The sequence below is a fragment of the Portunus trituberculatus genome, chromosome 42 (genome assembly GCF_017591435.1).
Source record: "Portunus trituberculatus isolate SZX2019 chromosome 42, ASM1759143v1, whole genome shotgun sequence".
NCBI classification, from domain to species: Eukaryota; Metazoa; Arthropoda; class Malacostraca; order Decapoda; family Portunidae; genus Portunus; species Portunus trituberculatus.
The window spans coordinates 6,274,009-6,296,672 of NC_059296.1; the positions used below are offsets into that span (position 1 = coordinate 6,274,009).

Consider the following 22,664-nt stretch of genomic DNA (forward strand, 5'->3'; position numbering starts at 1 on the left):
TAAAGACAACTCTCTTACTTCTCATAAAACTACATGCACTTACCACACACACACCCTTCACTTAGAATTCAAAATAAAGAAAACGCAACTCCAAATCCAGCCTCAGAATCCCCTTCTGGGGAGGGGACCAGAAATGTCCCCAGGTTGGACTGCTCTCTCATTGACGACCCAAAATGTCTTGACGCCTCCCTCAACTTTTTCTTCATTAACTTTTTTTTTTCTATTCATTTATACCATGTGGGCTTTTCACGGGAATTTATAGCCTAAAGGGGATACTTTTTGGGGTAACTCCTATCTCAAAGCCCACCCGCTAGGAAACCGTTACCCTGAGTGAGGAAGCCCAACCTACACTCGGATCGTGGACAGGATTCGAACCCGTGCGCTTGGAGACCCCTCAGACCTCAAAGCGTGCATAGTTCCACTGTACCACGGCGCCCAATGGGCGGCCCAAAAGGTTCCGGACTGGCAGCCCGGGCGGCCCAACCCGCGTTTCTTAGGGGTCCGGGCGACCCGGGGCGTTCCGGAACCCTCTAAGAAACTCAGCCCTGGGAGGTGGGGCCTGGCGGAACACAAGCCTGGGCCGACTCACCTCATCCGTGGCAGGCTCCGTTTGGGGCCGAGGCCTGACAATGCAGAGGGTGGAGTGGGCGTTGTGGTCACCCCCCAATTGCAGCAGCGAGGAGGGATTTTGGTGCCCTCCTTGATCTTATCCAGGCACTGTGCTGACTTATGGGGGCCAGCACAGTACCTGCAGCGAGGGGCAGACTGGCAGCGCCATTCCTTGTGTCCTCAGCGACTGCAGTGATGACATAAGTCTGGTTCTGGCGTGTATCGCTCCACACACAGACGTCCAAGGCCCAGGAGATGCACCTCACTGGGCACCTTAACATAACATAACATAAATAATAGGATAACAAAGGGCCACCAGGGCCCATCTAGGATATCCTGTATCAGTCGCACAGCGACCTCGTCATCAGTACTTACTTGTCACCACTCCCAACAGTTGGGGCCTGGGCATCTGCCCCCCCATCCTCCTCTTCAGCCCATGGAATCCAGTTGGTACCTCTATCAGGTTGACATTGATGTGGGTCGCCACACCATGGATAATAACAGGGTGAGTGCCCTCCTTGCCAGGACATTCCATAACCAGGCCCAGGAAGCCCTCACTCAATAGGGTGGCGTAAAAGGAGTCAGTACTGAACGTTATATAGGGCTGGTTCCGTCCCTCCTTGTAGAGTGGCTGCAAGTCTGAATGTTGCTTCACACAACGCTGGACTTCTGATCTCTCTAAAATTTCAGATTGGGGCAGAGAAAACTTGGTAGTTTTCAGTGCCTCAAAAACTCAATTCCTCCATCTATCAACTTGACACAACCTTCCAAACAACTATCTCCTCTTCTTCAATGACACTCAACTGTCTCCCTCTTCCTCACTAAATATCCTCGGTCTGTCCTTTACTCATATAAACTTAACTGTAAATTTCACATCTCATTTCTTGCTAAAATAGCTTTTATGAAGTTAGGCATTTTGCGGCGTCTCCGCCAATTTTTCTCGCCCCTCCAACTGCTTACTCTGTACAAGGCAAGGAGGTTAGATCTCCTTGGTACCAATGCACAAGCTGAAAGTCCTATGTACTTTATTGGAGCATGGCATTGTTTTCTATGGAACGTTTTTATTAAATGAATCCTAGATATCTTACATAGCTTTCATATGAGATTTTCTGAAAATTTTAATCAATACACCAAAGACCTATCTATATACTAGTAATACCTTAGGTCGGCATCACTCCTGAAAGGAAGAGAACGAACGGACCGAGGGATTCTTCTTTGTAGAGAGATTATATAGATTATATCAAGGAAGTTAATCTGACCTCCTTGGGTTATATCATAGACCACTGCAAACTACAAGAGCAATCTATGGGTATATGGTGCCCACACATCTACAGCGTTGATTTAGATATATTATAGGTTACGCCAAAGGTGGCATTTCAAAGATAAGCGCGAGGTACGACAAAAAAAAAAAAAACGACTGAAGGGAAATAAATTAGAAAAAAATTACAGCAAATTTACATTAGAATACATCTTCTTAGAAGATGAAGGCATCAGTTACTCTTTACATCAAATGATGGTGTTAGAAAACTACTCTATAGTGTGTGGAGTCGCATATATTTTTAGGGGTGATTGCCTGATTGGGTTTTGCAATATCGCTGTGCTAGCGTGTAATAAGCTCCGTAACCGTGTAACATCCACGACTCCACGAGCAGGAGCAGTGCAGCACTACAGCAGCTGCAAGCTCAAGACTAGGAACGTCAACACTCAACACCACGTCGTGATTGCCGCGGCCGCTGCACGTGTCCGACCACATTGGGTTAAACCATGAAGGAAATATTATTTGCCCAGCGTTTGGCAGACAATGAAAAGAAAGTGAGAGATCGAGCCATCAAAAAACTGAGAAAATATCTACGCATAAAGTCTAGTGGTGGACCAGGTAAGTTGTATAGGACGCTTCACTGGGTCCCTTAGTATGTTTATACTAGCCTTGCCTCCTTCACCACACGACGTAGTGTGGGCCGCACACTTTACGAAGCTCACAGTAATTTGATAGAAATTAAGGTGTCTCTTAGTTTTTGTGCACATTGAGCCTCCTTTTGACATTTTCACTTACTTAATGTAGTTCTGTTAGTCTTGCTTTATAAATATCATTAGGCAAATTCAGAAGGCTAGGTGAGGTCAGTGTTTATAAATGGGCGATCATCCAGATTGCATTAGTTTCCAGCAGTGAACCTAAGAAAGGCATTGCTCCCAGTTAGGTTAGGTCTTAACCTATAGTAAAACTAAATTGTACTGATCTGTAGGGTGTTGTTTGCCATTCTGCCAGATTTCCAATCAAAACATTCAGCCTATACTACTCAGGATTCTTTAATTATAGTATTATCAACAAATGGCATTTAAGAATATTCTGACTATTTCATTAAATAGCAGGTGATACAAATAAGTGCTATATACCAAATCAACCCTCAGGATAAGCTTATGTCCCTAGATATGGTCCAGATAGGGGCACTGTCCCCAATAAGCCATCCCGTGTGCTTGCCTCCATTCCCGGCTCCCCCTTCGCAGCTCCTCCACCCAGCTGATTTGACGTCACATATATGAAGCCATGCTATTGGTCAGAGAGAGAGAGAGAGAATATGATAATGAATAAGGAGAATGCCTGACACCTCTAACAAATGAAAACTTTAACTGAACCGACTGTGAAAAGCCGTCAATACCTTATAGTTTAGAGATACTAGGATATCTTTTTATATATTTTTTTTTTTATGCAAGAGTGAAGCTTACCAAGGTCAACAAAATATTAAAAAAGAAAAGGACCACTTAAACTGCAAGTTCCCTAAAGGTAAGAGAGGAGTTATCCAGAAAACAGGGACTGGAAGCAGCAGTAGAACACTATGGCTCTGAGGAGTTTCATCTAAATCATGTAAATCATCAAGCCCTATAGCCAGTCATAGTGGCCCTATGAGTAGCTGCACATGATTAGAGGGATCAGTTATATAGATATATACCATGATAGTCTAATATCCTACTACCCACAAACCGCACCTATAAACAAAAGACAATAATTTCAATCTTGATTCTTGACTGGTACACAGCTCACTTGACTAGGAAAATCTTGAATTTTGCCACACTCAAGTGCTATGACAGCCATATTTCATGTAACTATGTCCCACAATTTTTCTAGGTTTACAGCAAGGTCACCAACTCATCTACATGACATGCGAGTTTTATGCTTGTATCTGATGTGGCTGGATCAGAAACTTCTTCCATACTGAGATATGACTGTATTTGTTAATAGGCTGACTGTCTTCTGACTGGTGTTATTTTATGTGATGTAATAAGAGCACTAGATAATGAACACTCAATGTGTGTGTTACTGCATATGTAGGGAATGTTTACAAATAAGTCTGGGGAACAGGTTTTACAAGAGAGAAAAGAATAAAGTGCCTTATAATTTATTGGTAAATATTTACAACAGGTATTTAAGTTAAAGAATTTAAAATTTGTGCTCCTGAAAACTTGGGATTGTAAGACAATTTGAACAGAATATTATCTAACTGAGACTTTTGCTTTATGTAGATGAATAGATTAATTGATTATTGACAGCTTGAAAGTGGCATCATATGTACACTTCAGTTGCCAATTACCAATTTATTTATTTATTTATTTATTTTATTTATTTTTTTTTTTTCAGCAATATCCATAGAGGATGCTCTCAAACTGTGGAAGGGTCTTTTCTACTGCATGTACATGGCAGATAAACCTTTGGTACAGGTGAGTGTTTTTACAAATATGTTTAGTATATATATGTAATTTCCTTCTTTAATGCAGTAGTAAATGCTTAGGTGTACATATTACTATTTTGATTTGCCTGGCACTCATAACATTGTGAATGTGTGTGCATAATCTTATCTTGAATTCCACTACCTTTTTGTTACATTTTCTACCTATGTCTCAAGCTTTTACCTCCTCTCTATTTCCTTAACATTGTATTTCACTTGTCTTCACCTTTTGTTTATACCCATCAATTCTTGTTACCATTTTCTTCTCCACATGTTCAAATTTAACTTACTTTATTGTAACTGATTCTCAAAAGTTTTAATTTAAATACAGGAGTCTGTAGCTGAGGACATCAGTGGTCTCATCCACTACATCAACAATGAGGAAGACCGCAAGAATTTTATTAAGGCAGGCTTCCTTACCTTTGCACGGGAGTGGAATGGGATTGATGTTTTTCGCATTGACAAATATATGATGGTAGGTGTGCTATACCCTATTGATATATCTAAGGCTAAACCTTTTAAGTTTGTATTTTTTATATTTCATGTATCAGTTGTGAAACATAGATATATGTTGCTATGACAAAATACTGAAAACTTAGTAAGGAATTTTTGTGTGTGTATGTTCAGGTAAATATCAGATAGCTAAAGGGATATGAATTAAGCTTTCATGAAGAAAAAATATGAATAAATGCAACAATGTAAGGAATGTAGATGTGTATACCTGTTACATCAGGATCAAAAGATGTCATTGTAAGATTTTTTATATTCATCTACAGCACTTTATTGGCAAAAATCATTTAAGTTTGGAATGTGACATCTATATCTGTAATAGTGTGCTCTCTCTCTCTCTCTCTCTCTCTCTCTCTCTCTCTCTCTCTCTCTCTCTCTCTCTCTCTCTCTCTCTCTCTCTCTCTCTCTCTCTCTCTCTCTGTCAGGGATGTAAAAAGAATGCTAAAGAAATCTTAGTGTTCCATAATAACAATTTGTTTGATTTGCAGTTTGTGAGAAGGTTTATGCGGCATATTTTCACTCATCTACGGGCTTGTGAATGGAACCTGAAGAATGTCATGGCCTATACCTCCATCCTAGAAACAGTTGTTGTTTGCCCAGATGATAATGTAAACAACACACCGTTGGGGCTAAAGACTCATGTTTGTGAAGTAATTTTAGAAGAATTAGCAAAAGTTGGTGGAGAGAATCTGCAGCATTCTGTGGTTGTGGCAGTGATTCAGCCTTATTTTAAGGTAAGAACCCTTTGAAAACCAATGCTTGTACTAAGTGTAAGTATCTCTGAATTCCAGCAATCAAGATGGTATTGTCACTCACTAAAGTCTAACTATCTCACTTGTCACTTGTTTGTTTTTAAGTATTTTCAAGATTTGTATACATTAATGTGTTTTTCTTTGCAGGTCCTTGCACTAACTAAAGTAAAGGTTTACACAAGATTTGTTCGTGAAGGAATTATTCACCACTTGATTCGTCAAACCCTTTGTGCAAAAGAGGAGGAGGATGGTGAAGACAAAACTGACAACACAAACTTGGAAACTGAAAAGACTACTAGCAAGGATACTGAAAGTGAAGCACAGTACGAGTTTTCATTCGTCTATCAAAATTTCTAGTTGTTAGCTTGTTATAAAAGTTGAGGTAGTTTTGTAAAAACAAAATTTTATGGACAATTCTCACATGATATATAAATTCATGATGATGTGTAATGTAGGGCTGAGGCATGAACATAGAGCAGAGAAGAAGAGAATGAACATTTGATGGGGTGTCTGAAAGGAGGAAATGCAAAGAAAATTTTTAAAGAGATTTGCTTTAATGAATATAGAAGGGAGTGTAATTGGATGAAGGATATGGAATGGATGGAAGGAAGAAAGAAGTTGACTAGGTAATGTGAGAGAGATATAAGGTTAAGAGGAAGACCATGAATGAGATGGATGAATGATTTGAAGAAAGTGTCAGAACAAGAAAAATAGTGGGGGAGTAAGAATAAGTGGTTGTACATGATATGGATGAATTGAGACCAGTTGTGAATGTGTAAATGCTAATCAAGTAATGTCTGCTAATGATAGCTGATAATATTTATAAGTGGAAATTTATGTTGTAACATTGGCTCGTTTCTTAGTTGGCACTATAATTCTAGGATGGATGAAGAAGAGGAAGTGGCTCTGGACCCTCGTGCAGGCCGGGTAGATGCCTACATTCCTCATTTGAAAGTGGATTTAAGTAAGTCCTGCTTTTAGTTTTCATAAGCTGTCTTTGTATATCAAGAAAATTATTAGAAATTGCTTCTTTCTCTGGATAATGCTGACCAAGTCCTTTACTTTGATTCATATAGTTGCCTTTTATGATATAAATGAAATAGAGTGACATTATACTTTGTTTCCCACACTAACACTACAAAAAATGGGAATACAGCAACCATTTAAAAAGGAGTACTCACATAAGTTGAATCCTGAATTTATTATAAGTGCATGTTACAATAACAACATATGCAACTGAAAATTGGTATTATCCTTTGATATGTGTATAGCTTTAGAGATTGTTGTATTTTGTATTTTTTATTTATTTAATCTTTTCTTTACATTTATTTTATTTTATTTAATCTAATTCTCTCTCTCTCTCTCTCTCTCTCTCTCTCTCTCTCTCTCTCTCTCTCTCTCTCTCTCTCTCTCTCTCTCTCTCTCTCTCCACAGATCTTTTGGCTGACTCTCTTCAGAAAGTTGGAGCAGTTTCAAGAGTTCAAACAAAAAACCGGGAGGTGATCTACAAGCTTGTGTGTGAACTACGAGATGCAGCACAAGGCCATGATCCTTTAGCATTGCCAAGCGACCATGTGGATGATGTAGAAGTTCCTGAGGAAGAAGTAGAAAAAGCTGTAGAAAGACTGGAGGTTGATTATTAGTGTTACTTGTATACCATAATGTTCATGGGACTTTACAGCATAGTGTGCCATTATTTGTAAGGCATAAAGGAGCATATGATGTAATGTTTAACTACACATGATATCATATGTTGCAATGTTTCATCCAAAGTTGCAATTGAGATAGGATAAAATAACTACAGTGGTATCTAGTGACTCAAACATAATTGTTTTTTTGGGGACTGTTCAAATTGGGAATGTAAAAATTGGGCAGCATTGTATGCTGATCAAATTAATGTAAAAAAAAAAATAGTAATAATGATAATAATAATAATAATATGTTCCAGGTCTTAAAATGCTGTCGTGTTTTTATTTTTTATTTTAGTTTTTATTTATTTATTTATTTTATTTTTTCTTCAGTTTTATGGGTTTATGTTGTACCCTAGACCTGGAATTGAGTGAAAATAACTTCCTTTATAGGAAAAATACCATCTAAGCTCTCTCTCTCTCTCTCTCTCTCTCTCTCTCTCTCTCTCTCTCTCTCTCTCTCTCTCTCTCTCTCTCTCTCTCTCTCTCTCTCTGTTAAAAATTAGTTCAATGGTAATTTTGCCCAACTTCTCTTGGTATCATTCAGCAACAAAAAACAGGAGCATTATTCTTCAGCTGTCTATTGTGGCAGCCATTGTGTGCTTGGACACTTGCTCAGGAAGGGATGATGGGGCTATTCTGGAGAGATAAATCTAAAAAAAATTTATTAAGCATGCACTAAAATCAACATTGTAAATAGTGGCAAAACCAACTTCACTCTGACGTGATTTTTCTTATTTTCAGAAATATGAAGAAGATTTAAGAGCAGGAAGAAAACCTGAAAATGAGGATGCTGATGATGATTTGAGACCAGTCAAAAAGCGTCAGTTTAAAAGTAAATATCAAAAAAAGAAATATCTTCGTCTAAAAAAGAAAAAACAGCAACCAAAGGGACTACCCAAAGCCAAGAAAAAGAAACTGGATAAACGTCAAAGTGAACTAGCCCAGAAAAGAACACTGGCAGTTGACAACATGGTGAGGCGCGTGAGCACAGCAGCAGGAATTCCCAAGACCACTGTGGCAACATTTTCACTTGAAGGGCACGGGAATAGACATCATGGATTTGAAGTGTCTCCGATTTCTCAAAAGAAGAAGCCAGGCATTGCATCCAAATCATATGTGAATAATTTCACTGTAGAAGTGGCATCTGATGATAATAAGAAAAGAAAAAGTGTGTTAGCTACAAACAAGCAAAACAAAAAGAAGCGTTTTGATATTGCTGTCCTAGATTCCCAGTCCAATAGTAATGGTGAAATGAACAGTGTAAAGAAAAGTGAAAATGTAGTTACAAGTGTATTGAGTAAAGAACAAAGGAAAAAAAAGAAAACCAAAATGTCTGCAACTGTACAAAAGGTAGATATGCCAGCTCAAGTTTCAACTTGCAGTGATGCAGTACCATCTGTCACTGAAAAGAAAGTTAAAAATGAAAATCTGCTTGATGTTGAAAAAAAAGTTGAAAAAGGAGACAAACAAAATCTGCATCCCAATAGTGATGAAACAGTAAAGGATATCATCACCAAGGTAATAGACAGTGTTCCACCTGAAAAAGGTATAGTCATAAACTTCTCAGAAAGTAAGAAGCAGAAGGGTCTAGGCATTGGGATTCCTTCAAAGAAGTCCTCCTGGGATGATCCCCTTAAAGAAGGTGAATATGAAGTATTCATTAAAACCAGGAAACAGATTAAGAGAACCAAAGAAAAGAAAATCAGCCCAATAAAGGTAAGCTGATAACAGCACTGTGCATCACTAAAGTTTATTAGCAGGCATCTATGGTGATGAGTGGTAGTGTATACAAGGCTCAATATTGCCTGTCCTTGCAGTCAAACATGGCAAAGTTATAATGTTGATAGAATATACAGATTCATATTCTTATTGCACTATTATAATCATTGTTTTCATATAGATAAAATTCTTCCCAAATATTTCCACAAAATTTTACATTCAAATGGTCTTTGTAATGCACTCACATATTTGAAGTTTAATGATATTACCATTCCATGTGCTAAAGCCTTTTAGCAAAAATTTTGTTTTATGACTTCTATACATGAAGTATCTATTGTTTTGTTATATTTCTTTTTAATTGTTATTTTTTTCTTTTTATAGAAAAGGCTGACAGCAAGTATCCCCAGACAACGAACCATTAGTATTAACTTGAAAAAGAACAAAGAACATGAATTCAGTGACTATGTCCGCACATTGAGGGCTAGTCCCTGTATTCCCTTCAAGGCTGATCAGGCACCCAAAGCCCCTGTTCTCAAGCCTTCCCCCTCTCCAATATTGGTAAAAGGAACTGCACTTAGGAAGAGACTACAGAAAAAAGTAGCTGCATCAGCATCTCCGAAGTTAAATTTTAAGAAAAAGAGACAAACCGCTGCTGATTTTTTTTAAATAAGCTGATAATCTGGCCCTAGCAGTATCAGGATGTCTAATAGTTTGGTGCCCTTATTTTATACCAAATTATATGCAATGGGTGGCTGTCAGAGTTCTTTAGCAGTTGCAACTTACAGAGTTCATTTTACGATTTTATCACAGTGTAGCTATACATGTCATTAGATTTCAGCAAGATATCTTAAATAAAATAATGTTTAGTCTTTTGATTGTTTTATCTCATTACCATGTCTAGCTTTCTCTGTGATTGTTTCTATATGTTGAAGTAGAAGTTCATGTGGGTGCCTTTCTTTGGCTCACATCTGCCCTCTACCTGTGTTGAGCATTATTTAATCATTTCATGTGATTCCTACCTGTAGTGTGGACTGTACCAACACACGTCCTCCACATGGGATAGTTTTCAGTATACATCTCGGTACTTGTTTCACATCCATCAAATCCTGCTGTTGACAATAAACCTTTGTAAATTAATTAGCTGTATTATAGATTAGTAGTAAATTAACATTGATTAGTACATGTATATTTGAAAATACATTAGCTAATCATGTATGTCTTCTATCTGAATGATGTAGAACCCAATTCATTTGTTAGTCTTCTAATATGGACTTATGGATAATTGACTGCACCTATAATTCTGGCCTTCATTATTTCACCTGATCTTGTTATTATCCACATAACCATATTCCTATCTATTATATGTATCACAGGAATGAATATCATAGTCAGAAGAACAGAAAGAGTGTATGAATAGGCCATTTCATCCCAGTACGTAATGTCACAGAAGTTATGGGAAGTCATGATGCAAATAACAGGAAATTAGCAAATTATTAGAGAAGCTGGATGTCAGGAAAGCAATGCAGCATGATTGAATGTCAGCTTGGACACTAAAGGAATGTAGAGAATGATTGGTGAAGCCACTTTGGGATGTGAGGAAACTTGGCTGGAGATGAAGTCAGCTTGTGGTAAGGTGTGGGCCAGTGACAAAGTCAGCCTGTGAAGAGACATGGGCTGGAGGTGGTCAGCCTGTGGTGAGGTGAGAGCTGAAACACACTTAAGGAGAGGATGCCCAAAACTGTTTTGTGATACAGAGTTATGCTTCAGGGAATGAGCAAAAAAGGTATTTGAAGGAAGCACATTATGCAAACAAAAGGTAAATGAAAGATTCTATCAAAATGGAAATGTAGACAACTAGAAACTAAAACTAAAGAAATATGTGGAATATAAAGAAACAAGAATAGATGAGAGAAATTGGTGTAAAGTGAACACTATAATGCTCAGCATAGATGTGAAAGTTTTATGATTCTTGCCCCAACTACTCCAAGGAAAACGAAATTAATAGAAGTGTGTGGAATTAAAGGACTGAAAGAATGAGATTGAATAAAAGAGCACTCTGGAACAATACATAAAGGAAAAGACCCAATATATGAGGAACAATGTAGAGAACTGAATTGAAATGTGTGGAACAGAATGAATAAATATAAAAAAAAGTTAGAAAAAAAATCCTGGAATGGTGCATATACATGGAGAAAGAGAGTTCTTAATGTATGAAAAGTGGTAAAAGGAAAACCTTAGTGTATGGATGAGAATGCATGGGAATACAAAAGGTCACAGTACCACAGCAGTGTGTCAAATGTTTGACATGGTATGGACGTGAATGCAAGAAATTGCAATAGGTACAGCGGGACCATGCGTGCTTTGGGGTCCGCGAGGTCTCTAAGCAGCACGAGTTCGAATCCTGTCCACGGTCTGAGTGTAGGTTGGGTTTCCTTACCCGGGGCAACGGTTTCCTAGCGAGTGGGCTTTGAGATAGGAGGTACCCCAAAAAGTATCCCCTTTAGCCCATAAATTCCCGTGAAAAGACAGTCCAGCAGAAGAGTAGGTGTGTCAAATGTGTGATATCTGAGAGGATGAAACAGTGTCTTGTGATGCTTGAGAGTGAGAAGTATGAGATGGAAAAAAAAAAAAAAAAATGCGAGTGATTCTTACTGAACAAAGGCATAATAGGAATGTAATAAGAGTAAAGACAGGAAGAGAACACATGGTGGTGGTGACGGTACTGTGTAAAGAGAAAAGAAAGGATTATTGAGGGAAGAACTTCCTAGAGAGAATGTGATATACGCTATATATGTAGGATTGAACAGAAAGACGAATGAAAGGATGATGGAGGCAGTGTGGTTTATTTCCTTATTTATTTATGTTTATTTATTTCTCTTCTCTTCAAGAGTTGCCGTTCCAAATTTTTGGCTCAGGAGAAAGCTTGAGGAAGCCAAAGTTTTGTCAGAAAGTATATTAATTTCCAAGAAAACATCACTAGGTAATAAGTCAGTTTGAAATTATAGGAACCTACCTTCAGAGTGTGGGATAGAAAGGATCGAAGGATCAGATAGAATCGTAACTCGATCCTCTCTCCCTCTGTGTGGACTAGTACTCCCTTCAAACATAGGAATTAGCAAAATAAAGTTATGATTCCACTTTATCAAAATAAAATAACATTACCCGTCTTACTGTCCTCATCCTTATTAGTTGCAACAGAAAGTGTCTGTTGTAAAGTTGCAGATTAATTGTCTTTCCTTTCTCACCAATATGGCAGATCCGCCGCAGTGAGCGTGTTTTTGTCGTGAATTAACACTGTCCAGCCTCCCATCGTGATCTTCCGGACATAGATCCTGCCGAAATCGTCAAATGTATGACTGACCAGTGCCGATGAATCAAGGAAAAATCACTTAAATGGTAGACGGTATCAGAAAAATCCGCGTTTCGATCAGTTGTTCTGCGAAGCTGCCAGAGTGTTAATGTAAGGATTAATTCTTTGTCCAAAAATCCTAAATCCTCTCTTACGTTTTAAGTATCAATTCTATCTTCATCATGTCACTTGACTTTCTGCAGTAGATGTACTGGCGAGGGAACATGACACGTCTTAAGGAGTTTCATCCCCAACCTCTAGCTCTTCTGCTTCTCAGTCTACCTCTACTTATCAAACCCTCGACTTATATCACTTCCTCTGTTCCATACACGTGTGTCATTTATACAAATCGCAGCGAGAATAAAAAAAAAAACAAGAAGAATAAACTAAATCTATCAAAATTAGGAACCCAACATATTTCTCGTGTTGGTAGCTGCTTCCGCAGCATCAAGGAGTTATATCACGCTCGCTCCCTCTCAGGCAGCTAAGGAGTTAACAGTTATTGAAGAATCAATGACTTCTCCACTGGCAAGGGCCGTGGCAGGTCCAACGGTAGAGCTTAGAGTGCAAAAGGCTATCCCAGCAACTTTATAAACCATAATGTTCAAAATGCTGTTACATTGGAACTGCAGAAGTATTTGAAATAAAGATCCACATGTGTCACTTGTAGTGAACATACACAAACCATAAAAATCCACATGCGTCACTTTTTGTGAACATACACAGTCCGCCCGTTATTTGTCTGCAGATGAGACTGTAGGATAAACCAGAGCTTACAGTGCTAAAACATTACCGTATATATCGAAGATACAAGGGACACATCGTTGCTATACATATAGGCCTACATATACATAATAATGATACAAAACACCGACAGACATAAATGGCATTGAATACTCCTCTGAAAGCTGTCGCATTTGGATATGCGTTCCCTCTACTTACCTCCCAACGCCCTTATTATTGATGACGACATATAATATCATTGATAAGCCAGCTTCTAGCTAGGCGGATATATGACTAAATTGTTCATTTTGGGTTAAAAGCATGACATTTGGCAGAAAGTTAGGCTAGGCCTATATGATGATTTTCAGATATGGGGCCATCATGAACTCTGCCCAGGAGGCGAATGGCAGCCATTTTCCAATATGGCCGCCAGTAAAATGTACATAACCTAATTCAGGGTAATTTTGTCAGCATAACGTGTTTAAAAGTGGATTAAATGCTTTCAGATTAATAAGATATTTATTATGACGTTCTGAGGGTAACTACATATTTGACCTATGATGACCTATGATGACCTTGGTTGACCTTAAAATGACAATTTTTGCGAAAATAGGGGAAATACCCCTTTTTTACCCAAAACATCATATTTTTTCGGATTTTTGTCCTCGGTAAGTTTTATTACCATAGTATCGCTCGGTCGAGTCAATCTCCGACCGTCATCAGGCGGTTGCTGACCCTGAGAAAGGCCTAATAATATGTTGAATATGGACAACCTACTTCAAAAATACGTAAACAAAGCTGAACCGTTACGCGAACTTGAGCCCTATATGTAGGTAATACATAGTGGTACACAATACACTCGTACAATACACTCAATACACAAAGAGTGGGGTACAAAATGTCATTACTACACAAACTATACACTGACGGTCCAGTACCGTACACACCGAGCCTCAGCCGATAGCCCCAGTGAGTGTCACTGTTAGTTTTCACAGTCACCTCCACACTGGCAGAGAGCAGTACACCTCAAGGCCGCCTTGTTGCACTTGCAGTGACCTCTGCAACCTTTTCTGCAGCCACAGCACAGCAGCTCTCGAGAGGAGATGCTGGCCTCAGGAAGGGTAGTCCACAGTGGCTTCCAGTCTGGTGGCTCTGTCCAACCCCAGTCTCCTGGAGATGGAAGGGCAGGAGCGGCAGTAAAGGCTTGCCCCCAGATGTGGCCAGCCTGGTAGACTGCCCTCTTGGCATGCTGCACCAGTGCAGCTCTCGTTGGCGGCAGCGATTCCATTGGCATGCCCCGCTTGGTGAAGAGATGCTGGCGCACTTCGTCAATGCTGTCCAGGTCACTGGTGCGGTCATACAGGAAGACTGTGAAGTGCTCCAGCATGGTCATAGCTTCATCATCTATCTCTCCAGGAGCATCGCACAGGAGACCAAACGTGGCTGTTACATCATCAAAGGCATTCCAGGTCTGCCATGCTAGCTTCTTCCCTCTTCTGGTGAAGGATGAGACGACATCACACCCTGTGTAAGCATGGAACATAGGTAGAGCAGTGGCTCTTTCAGGACCAATGCGAGATGCTATTTCGTCGGCAGGTATGTATTTGAAGTTCTGGCCAGTCCCAAAAGCAATCCACAGGTGCTTTAAGTGTAGCCTTGGCACTGCAGCGACTGACAGGACCACCACATCGGTATCAACTGTACGCAGGACAATCTTCTGGCATCCTTGTCGGACAGCATCAGCAGTGTGCAGCAGCATTCTTGTGTCGGCTTCTTCCTGAGTACAGGGGCTCAGTGCTGCAGTGATGCTTTCATCTGGTGGATTGCAAAGAACACCATCACCTAGGGTGGCAACAAGCTGCTTTCCATCTGGTCGGTGCTGCATTTTCATTGTGCATCTAGCCAGGAATGTGAACAGTTCCTGCTTGTTTGCATCAAGTCTCAGAAACTGCTGCCAGTTGCCAGGTAAGTTGTTGTTCCTTGAACCCGGCGTCTGATCCCCTTTCCGCGGCGCTTTCTGGTTTCAGACTTCAAGCTGTTCTCAAGGTACTGGTCCCACACTATATCCACCCTGTCTGCTCGCTCCAGCTGCTTTTCAATGTAAGGCAAGAAGACTTTGTCTGCATAGTCATTGAATGTTGTGCAAACAACTGGCTTCAGCATGTTCACAAGCGCAGCACCATCGAGGATGATCGCATCAGAATCGGGAGCATCAATGCTACACTCAACACTGCTAGTGAGGCAGTCAAGAAGATCTGACTTCTTGCCCTGGCGTAACTTGCCATCCTGAGACAGAGACGGTGGGCACCTCTGATTTTCGTGTCTGAAGAATTCATTTAGATCACCGTCTCGTGATTGACACGCAATGTACAGTCGCGAAAATAGTGAGCAGTCACTCTTAAGAGACTGTAACTTGGACGTGGACTGGGACTTGCCTCTTGCTGGAGGTTGTCCGAACAGTTGGAGTTTGTTCTTCGTGATCCTGTCACTGAGAGGCTTGCTGCCATTCACGAGGCGCTCTTCAACAAAGGACTGATACTGCTGTACTCCAAGTTCTTCAGCCTGACGAACGGACTTGGCAGCTTCTTCATCCATGATGTCATGGGTGTCAAGACATATCAACTCCTGGCTCTCCTCGATGAATGGATTCCCCATGTCAGTTATGACCTCAACCAGGGAACACACCTGTGTGACAAACGTCTTCTGAATGCTTGCAGTCTGTTCAAGGTGCCTCATCTCTTTGCTCTGCTTGCTCTCCATAGCCTCCACTGAAGACTCAAATTCAGCAATCATCCTTGCCATCTCAGGACCTGCAACAGACCATCTTCTGAATGCTTCAGGGTTTTGTGTTAGGCCCACAGCACCACCATCTTCTTTCAGGGTTGCATTATTCTGCTCATGTGCCTGATCAATGGCCATTGCAGAGAATGGGCGCTGGCTCTTACGAACAGTGAATCCTCCATTGCGAAAATCCTCAACAACTTCTGGATGCATGTGTTCCAGACTGATCATGTCTCGCACATGAACAGATGCCCATCGAGCATAGTTCACATGATCTAGGGCAAAGAACCATGGAATCAGCTTGCTCAAGATCTCAACATAGAGATCAAAGTCAGACTCTCGCAGTGATCTGACATAGGTCATCAGAAGGAGCTCAAGCCGCAGGGTCGTACACCAGAAGTAGAACTGGACACTCTCAGTACTCCTCTCATCACACCACTGTTCAAATGTCTTCACATCATCAGGGTCTGGTTTCATTTCAGCATACTGGAGATAGGCCTTCTTCATGAGGATATGCAGGCAACAGGCTGTCACCTGGTGAACATGACGAGTACGGGTAACGTGGGCTGCCTTTAAGAAGGAGTCTGCGGTGCCTGGAGAGGCAACCTTTGCCTGTACAAGGGCCTCTACCCATCCACTATCCTCTAACCAATCTCCCAAAACCTTCATTGTCGCCATCTCTGTGTGGAGACCACCCAGCACCATGACAAACTTGGCTTCTCCATACTTCTCAGGCCATGTCCACTGTATTTCTTTGCAGATGGCAAAGAGTGGCTGGTCAACTGTAATGACTGGAACTTGTCCCGGGTTAACGTGCTCTACAGCCTGCTGGATCACATCCATTGAATGGCGCATCATTGCAGTGGACTTTGACTGCTCTTGGAAAAGAGGAAGAAGGACACTTATATCTGGAGTGATACCTTGTTCTTGTTGATGACTAGCATGATAGGCAGCCCATGACACATTGCTGTCTCCAGAAACGTCTACCAGGTTTGTGCCGTCCACAGACTCCAGCCATCTGAAACAAGCACAACAACCTTTATTAAAAGGCTAAAATACTGCACAAAATCCAGATCACTTTATCAAATGTATAAAATTCTGCAGAAAGTAAAATCATAATCCTTTAGCAAATGACGAAAAGACAATATTTCATAGACTAGTATAGATTAGACAGACGATGCAAGGACATACCTAGTCTCTTTCAGCAGTGCTTGTTCCACCAGTTGGCCATCCCTAGTGAGTGAACCTTCAATCTTGGGAACAGTCAGCCTCTCCTTCCTTTTGTACATCACTGGAGGTACACTAGTGTAGCAGTCTGGCAGTTCTGATACCTTCTTGGAAGTTGACACTTCCAGTGGGCAGAAATCAGGGCGAACTGTGCCTGGATTGCTTTCTGTGACCTGCTGGAACAAGGATATTCCAGTTCCATGAAAGGAATCCATGGCTGTAGTAGAGCTTGGATTGTGGTCAATGTTGTCAATGGCTCCTTTGGTGTTCAACCCTAGACGAAGATTGCGAGGGCAGACAGTTTTCTCTTGTTCGTACTGTTTACAGGCACGGTTTCCTTGTCCTGTGGATATTTCCATAACACGATCATATGAAATGGACAGCCCAAGTTTGAACATTTTGTCCACAAGTTGTCGCTTGCGTGTTTTCTCATGGATTGTTGCACCAACATAGATGGCCAGTGGTGTTTCTCGTGCCTTGTTGTGACGGACTCCACTGCTTTCACTTCCACGACGAACAGAGCTGTTGTACTGAAGCAGCTGTGCCACGCTGAGGGTTGCTTGACTGAAGACATTACCAGAGGAGCCTGACTGGGACTTGATGCTTGGACCCTCGTGGATCATGGCTACTAAAGCCAACAGTGTCTGTGGCACAGACTGTGTCTGGCATTCGCTGTCAAATGAACCTGTGAATGAAGCGTTCTTCTCTAGCATGTACCGACGGACAATTTGTGCTGCTTTTGCAAGAGTTATTGCTTCATCATCATATTCTTTCTCACATACCTTGGTGAGAGCACTGCCTATATCTTCGTCGAAGGCTAGCAGGATATCTCGCCCCTCTTTGTAGGCTTTAAGATCTGGAAAATTGGCAAGGATTCTGTTTTTTAGATGTGTCGAGTTCACACGGCTGCTCTGTGCGACACCTAGCTCTTGCAGTCTCGAGGAATAAAGTTTAGAAAGATCTGCTAACTTGAACACTGGTGAGACAGCTTCATCTGTCTTGCTTTCCTCAATATATGAAATAAGCTCAGCTAGGACAAGTCCGTGATTGATCTTAACAGTTTCATCTTCTCCCTCCTTGTCTTCAGCGTGTTCAGCAGTGGAAGCTTTCTTGTACAGTGCAGCCAAGCAACGAGCATGGTACAATACATCTTGCGCAACCATATCTCCTGCACTAAGCTTGGCAATAAGTCTCTCATCTTGAAGAATTAATGAGCACTTACGAACACGTGCATCTAAGCGAAAGGTTGATGCTCTGTGAAGTGTATTTGATGCTGAAGCTGGCTCGTCACAGAAAAAGCATAGATCTCTCTTTCCTTTTTGTCGCCCCTCTTCATTACTCGTCCGGGTGAACTTAGATGAGGTTTTTCAGGATCTGGGCATTCTCTTTTCTCAGCTCGTTGTAGCTTGGTTGTGTTGAACTTGATACGACAAGACTTGTGCCACTTTGCATGTCGTTCTTCAAGGGTAGTCCTAACACCTTTGCCCTCATCAAGTCGTCGAATATCTAGTGTCACTGGAATACTATCTAGTTCATGAAAACGGGCTAGGTTCTCTGAGAAAGTAATGTACCCGGCTCCTTGATCAGTACGCCTTGATTCTGCTGGACATTGCAAATTCTCGTCAGTGTCTGTTTGGCAAATGATACATTTGTTCCAGTTTGTTATCTGAGCGTCTTGAGATGGCTCAGGGCTGAGGGATGCTGCCATCTGGTGCTTTTTAGTAGCCATCTCCATGCTACTTCAGTCAAACCTGAAAGAGCAAGGGGCAATTTTAATAAGAACCGAGAATTGGAAACCTAAGTTAAATATTAGTTATTAGTAGGTAAATAGGACCATGGCTGGAAATTTATTAATTGACATATTTTACCAAGCTTGGCCTTGAGGCACGTGTCCTAAGAAAGTCATATTCTGGTCATGGTGAGTTGGTCACCTAGCTAACATCCACGAAAAATTTGGGCTTCGTAAGCTCATGAGGAGCCGAGATATTAGTCGTGGGTACTTTGCCCCCACAAGTACCCCTTAGGGTCAATTAAGCCTGAATAGGGTTAATGGAGCAAAATTCTAGCATTTTGGGGTTCAAAATTTTTATGACCACAAAATTCATTTTGAACTTCTGATATTAAAATCTGGATTTATTTCGTATATTTTTCAATTTGACCTGACATGACCTAAGATGACCTTTACCTGACATTGACCTCATAAATAGATAAACTGATGTAAAGTTAATCTCCATGTCAAATATCAATCGCCTTGGGCGAAAAATGGGCTAGTTATAAAAGCTACAGCTGAGTTACCTACGAAATAGTCGATTTGTGACGAAAATTTTGACTTTTGACACGTTATAAGTCCCACATTTTTTGACCAATTTCCAATGTTATTTTTTTTGTTAGAAGCCCTATGAATTCTTCTTAGGATGTGGGTTTGGTTTTTGCTCCCTGTTTTTTGGTTTTGGAACAGTCCTCGAAAAACCGTAGGGAGGGGGCATATAATATTCTACTGGCGGCCATATTGGAAAATGGCTGCCATTCGCTTCCTGGGCAGAATTCATGATGGCCCCATATCTGAAAATCTTCATAAGGGTCTAGACTAACTTTGTGCCAAATGCCATGCTTTTAACCCAAAGTGAACAATTCGGCCATTTTTTGTCATATATCCGCCTAGCTATTCTAGGCAACAAGCTAGTTTTGGGGACTATCAGGGATTGATGCCATGTTGTATGAATCTCTTTTCGTTGTTTCATTTATTGTATCGTCCTCAATGACTTCCATATTTTGGACTTCGAAATGTTGTACTACCCTTTATTTCACTGTCCGCCGTCGCCCCGTTGGCTCACAGCGTTCAAAGGTGGCGGGGTGGTGAGTGCCGCGGGCTGTCTGGTGCATTGTGGGCCAAGTTACTTTTCGGCCATATTTATGTGGGACTTTTGCGAAGGATGGCTTGTTGTTATTTAATATTTTGTACCCTACCAAAGCCTCTCTGTTGATATCGAGCCGAGCATACCACCTGAGCTGTGGATGATGTGACAGGGAGGGCGACAGGTAAGTGACACCAGCGGGAAGGGAGGCTGCGACCAGGTGAGGGAGGTGCCTTCACTCACTTCACTTACATACCTTTGCTGCCTTTTATCTTCACATAGGCATGACACCCATTAACTCATAACGGCTCAGAACGCAGGGTTGGGTGAAAATTAACCCATAATTGATGCGGTGGAATTTGGACGTGTAATTTCGTTGTTATCACTAACTGATGGGAAATATTTGACAGGTGTGAGTGGCTGGGAGGGAGGGCGGGAGGGAGAGGGGAGGAACTACCTTATGACTAATCATTATATTCAAGTGCTTCAGGGAATGATGATTAGAGGACCAATTGATTGTATAGTACATTTATGTTTTTAAAGAGGACACCGTTTGGCTAGGTGTTGTAGGGCGTGCAGGGCAGCAGGGAGGGTGTAAGTGAAGGGCAGGGTGTGTTTGGGTAGCTTGATATGGGTATGGTTATTAGGTGTGTAGGGTGGCCACTCATCACTGTCCTCCAATCCATGTTGTTCCTTGGCTAATGTGGAGTGGAGTTGAGTCTTTTTGAGATGAGAACAGGAATACAGAATTGAATTTAAGCTTCATTACTCTTTTTATAAATGAAGGAGGCAGCCACAGGTAGTGAATGATGAAGGTGGGCTTGGGAATAAGGTCTCACAAGGAGTATAGGTCAGTGGTTATTTAGAACTGGTATGCCTCAAGAACACTTAAAGAAAAGTCTATTTGGCTCAAATCTTGGTATGTTAGAATGTTATCTCTTTCATTAAGTACCTCTGAATGAATGCAGCTTTCCTTGAACTTCAATATTTAATTGCATTTATTAGGGATGGCAGAAAATGTGTACTATACCCTGTTAAAGAGTAATTAGCATTTTGTACATACATATTGAAAATACAGATAAATAAGGGAAATGATTAGCAGAAAGCTATTAGAAGATTGTTAGATTAGTTAGGTCAAATTATGTTGGGTTGTATGTGATGATTTTGATAGTTTTTGAGGTAACCAAGACTTTTTTTTGCTTTTCTAACCTAAAGTGTCCATTTATCAACATGTCTTACAAATTTGGTCCCTGTTAAAAGTGGAGGTAGTGGAGCAGTGGGGAGGTCACTTGCTTGAGTCCATGTTCTGAAATATTTTAGTATTGACCTTTACTTTTTAACATCTTCTGTGGAAGTTATTGGAGTTTAAAATAATACTTTCATTATTCAAGTTATGGTTAAACAAGGATTATATACTGTTAAAGAAAAATAAATAAGATTGAGAACTTGACAAATAATATCAGTGACATGTAAAAACAGTCCCAGTGAAAGAATGAAAGCTCAAAGTGTTTAAGAATACAAATTAAAGACTAAAATTTCCTGATATCTGTTGATGTTTCTAGTAGAAGATGGCTATTTGGAACATGGAAGAGCAAGACAAAGAAGTGCATGTGTGTAAAGATACTTTAGTCAGTGGAACCAGACTAACTTGGTACTTGAAGTGCAGGCTGTACCTCTGTGTGCTGTTGCCATCTTAATCATGGAGTGACCTTACCTTGTGACGTTACTTTACAATGGCTAGGAGGGCGTGGCCTGGCTTGTATGAGTTTCCATGTGAACCAGAAGAAATACTGTGCTTTTGTTCCATCATCAAACTGAAAGCCAAAAAAAAAAATAAATAAATAAATAAAAAAATAAATTAATTAATTAATTAATTAATTAATTAATTAATACAAAAAAAGAAAAATGCAGCTATAATTTTTGGAATGGTTAAGGCAAAGGATAACAGTATGAGCGAAAGAGATTAAATACCTGGCAACTGTGAACATGACATCTGTATTTATTGTACAGGGACAGCCCTGAGTACCAAGTTAATTTGGTTCTACTACCATAGAAAAAAGCAGGAGAAACTTATTGTAATGGAGAGAAAAGCTGTAGTACCATGACAGTCAAAATAAACTGAAATCCTTCCTGGCCTAGATGATCATCACATGAGTAAGCTAACAGAGCTTCAACCACTGTAAAAGTTATTATATACTGCTGTCTGACAAGTTTTTAATGCTTTCATGATATCCTAATGCAGAACATGACACTTTCCAATATCATTCTCATGAAAAATATTCTATGGTAGGGATGGAGGCAATCACGGACAGTGACCGGCTACAACGACTCCGGGAACTAGAAGCTCATTTGAGAGACCCACGAGGAGTCATCAATGTCGACTCACTGTTGGTAAGGAGAATGATAATATTGCTTTCTTGTCTTTTGTTATGATTTTTCTCTGACATTGAAGTGAAGCATCAGTTTTGATATTGGCAAAATTTGATGTGTGCTAATTATATGTAATTAAATTGTAGCTACTGACTAATAAATTCATGTTATTTTTTATAGGATGCAGTTCAGGCGATGGTCGCAGATTGCGACCATCAGGCCATCAAGAGAAACAAAAATGTGGAGGCTTTCCTTAATAGATGTATGTATATAAGTATGCACATGTGATATATATATATATATATATATATATATATATATATATATATATATATATATATATATATATATATAGC

The 22,664-nt window shown here is 40.4% G+C and overlaps 3 protein-coding genes across 4 annotated transcripts in view; 2 read left to right on the top strand and 1 right to left on the bottom strand.

Moving 5' to 3' along the window:
- Window positions 1–2,280: 2,280 nt before the first annotated feature.
- Window positions 2,281–9,873, top strand: LOC123517770 (ribosomal RNA processing protein 1 homolog B-like). Its single transcript, XM_045278206.1, has 9 exons — window positions 2,281–2,485; window positions 4,244–4,323; window positions 4,663–4,806; window positions 5,330–5,575; window positions 5,741–5,916; window positions 6,475–6,557; window positions 7,028–7,224; window positions 8,026–9,000; window positions 9,385–9,873. Exons 1-9 carry the CDS (start codon window positions 2,374–2,376, stop codon window positions 9,667–9,669), a joined length of 2,298 nt encoding a protein of 765 aa, XP_045134141.1. The 5' UTR covers window positions 2,281–2,373; the 3' UTR covers window positions 9,670–9,873.
- A 5,143-nt stretch (window positions 9,874–15,016) lies between these two features.
- Window positions 15,017–18,818, bottom strand: LOC123517360. The gene is made up of 3 exons (XM_045277373.1): window positions 18,437–18,818; window positions 17,048–18,281; window positions 15,017–16,874 (listed from the first exon to the last, which is right to left on the bottom strand). The coding sequence occupies exons 1-3, from the start codon at window positions 18,816–18,818 to the stop codon at window positions 15,017–15,019; spliced, it is 3,474 nt and encodes a 1,157-aa protein (XP_045133308.1).
- Window positions 18,819–19,959: 1,141 nt separating this feature from the next.
- LOC123517771 (rho-associated protein kinase 2-like) overlaps window positions 19,960–22,664 on the top strand; it is a 54,694-nt gene continuing 51,989 nt past the window's right edge. For both annotated transcript variants that reach the window (XR_006678578.1, XM_045278207.1), the window contains exons 1-3: window positions 19,960–20,122; window positions 22,229–22,329; window positions 22,489–22,570. Coding sequence is in view for 1 of the 2 variants with exons in the window: in XM_045278207.1 (XP_045134142.1) it covers window positions 22,231–22,329; window positions 22,489–22,570 (181 nt within the window). In the remaining variant the exon portion in view is untranslated. The remainder of the gene's footprint in view (window positions 20,123–22,228; window positions 22,330–22,488; window positions 22,571–22,664) is intronic.

Coding starts and splice junctions, on each gene's coding strand:
- LOC123517770 (XM_045278206.1), top strand. CDS start 2,374: ATGAAGGAAATATTATTTGCCCAGCGTTTGGCAGACAATGAAAAGAAA. Junction 6,558..7,027: donor TCATTTGAAAGTGGATTTAA/GTAAGTCCTGCT, acceptor CTCTCTCCACAG/ATCTTTTGGCTGACTCTCTT. Junction 7,225..8,025: donor AAGCTGTAGAAAGACTGGAG/GTTGATTATTAG, acceptor TCTTATTTTCAG/AAATATGAAGAAGATTTAAG.
- LOC123517360 (XM_045277373.1), bottom strand. CDS start 18,818: ATGGAGATGGCTACTAAAAAGCACCAGATGGCAGCATCCCTCAGCCCT. Junction 18,282..18,436: donor TCCTGAAAAACCTCATCTAA/GTTCACCCGGAC, acceptor TAATTCTTCAAG/ATGAGAGACTTATTGCCAAG. Junction 16,875..17,047: donor GCACTGCTGAAAGAGACTAG/GTATGTCCTTGC, acceptor TGCTTGTTTCAG/ATGGCTGGAGTCTGTGGACG.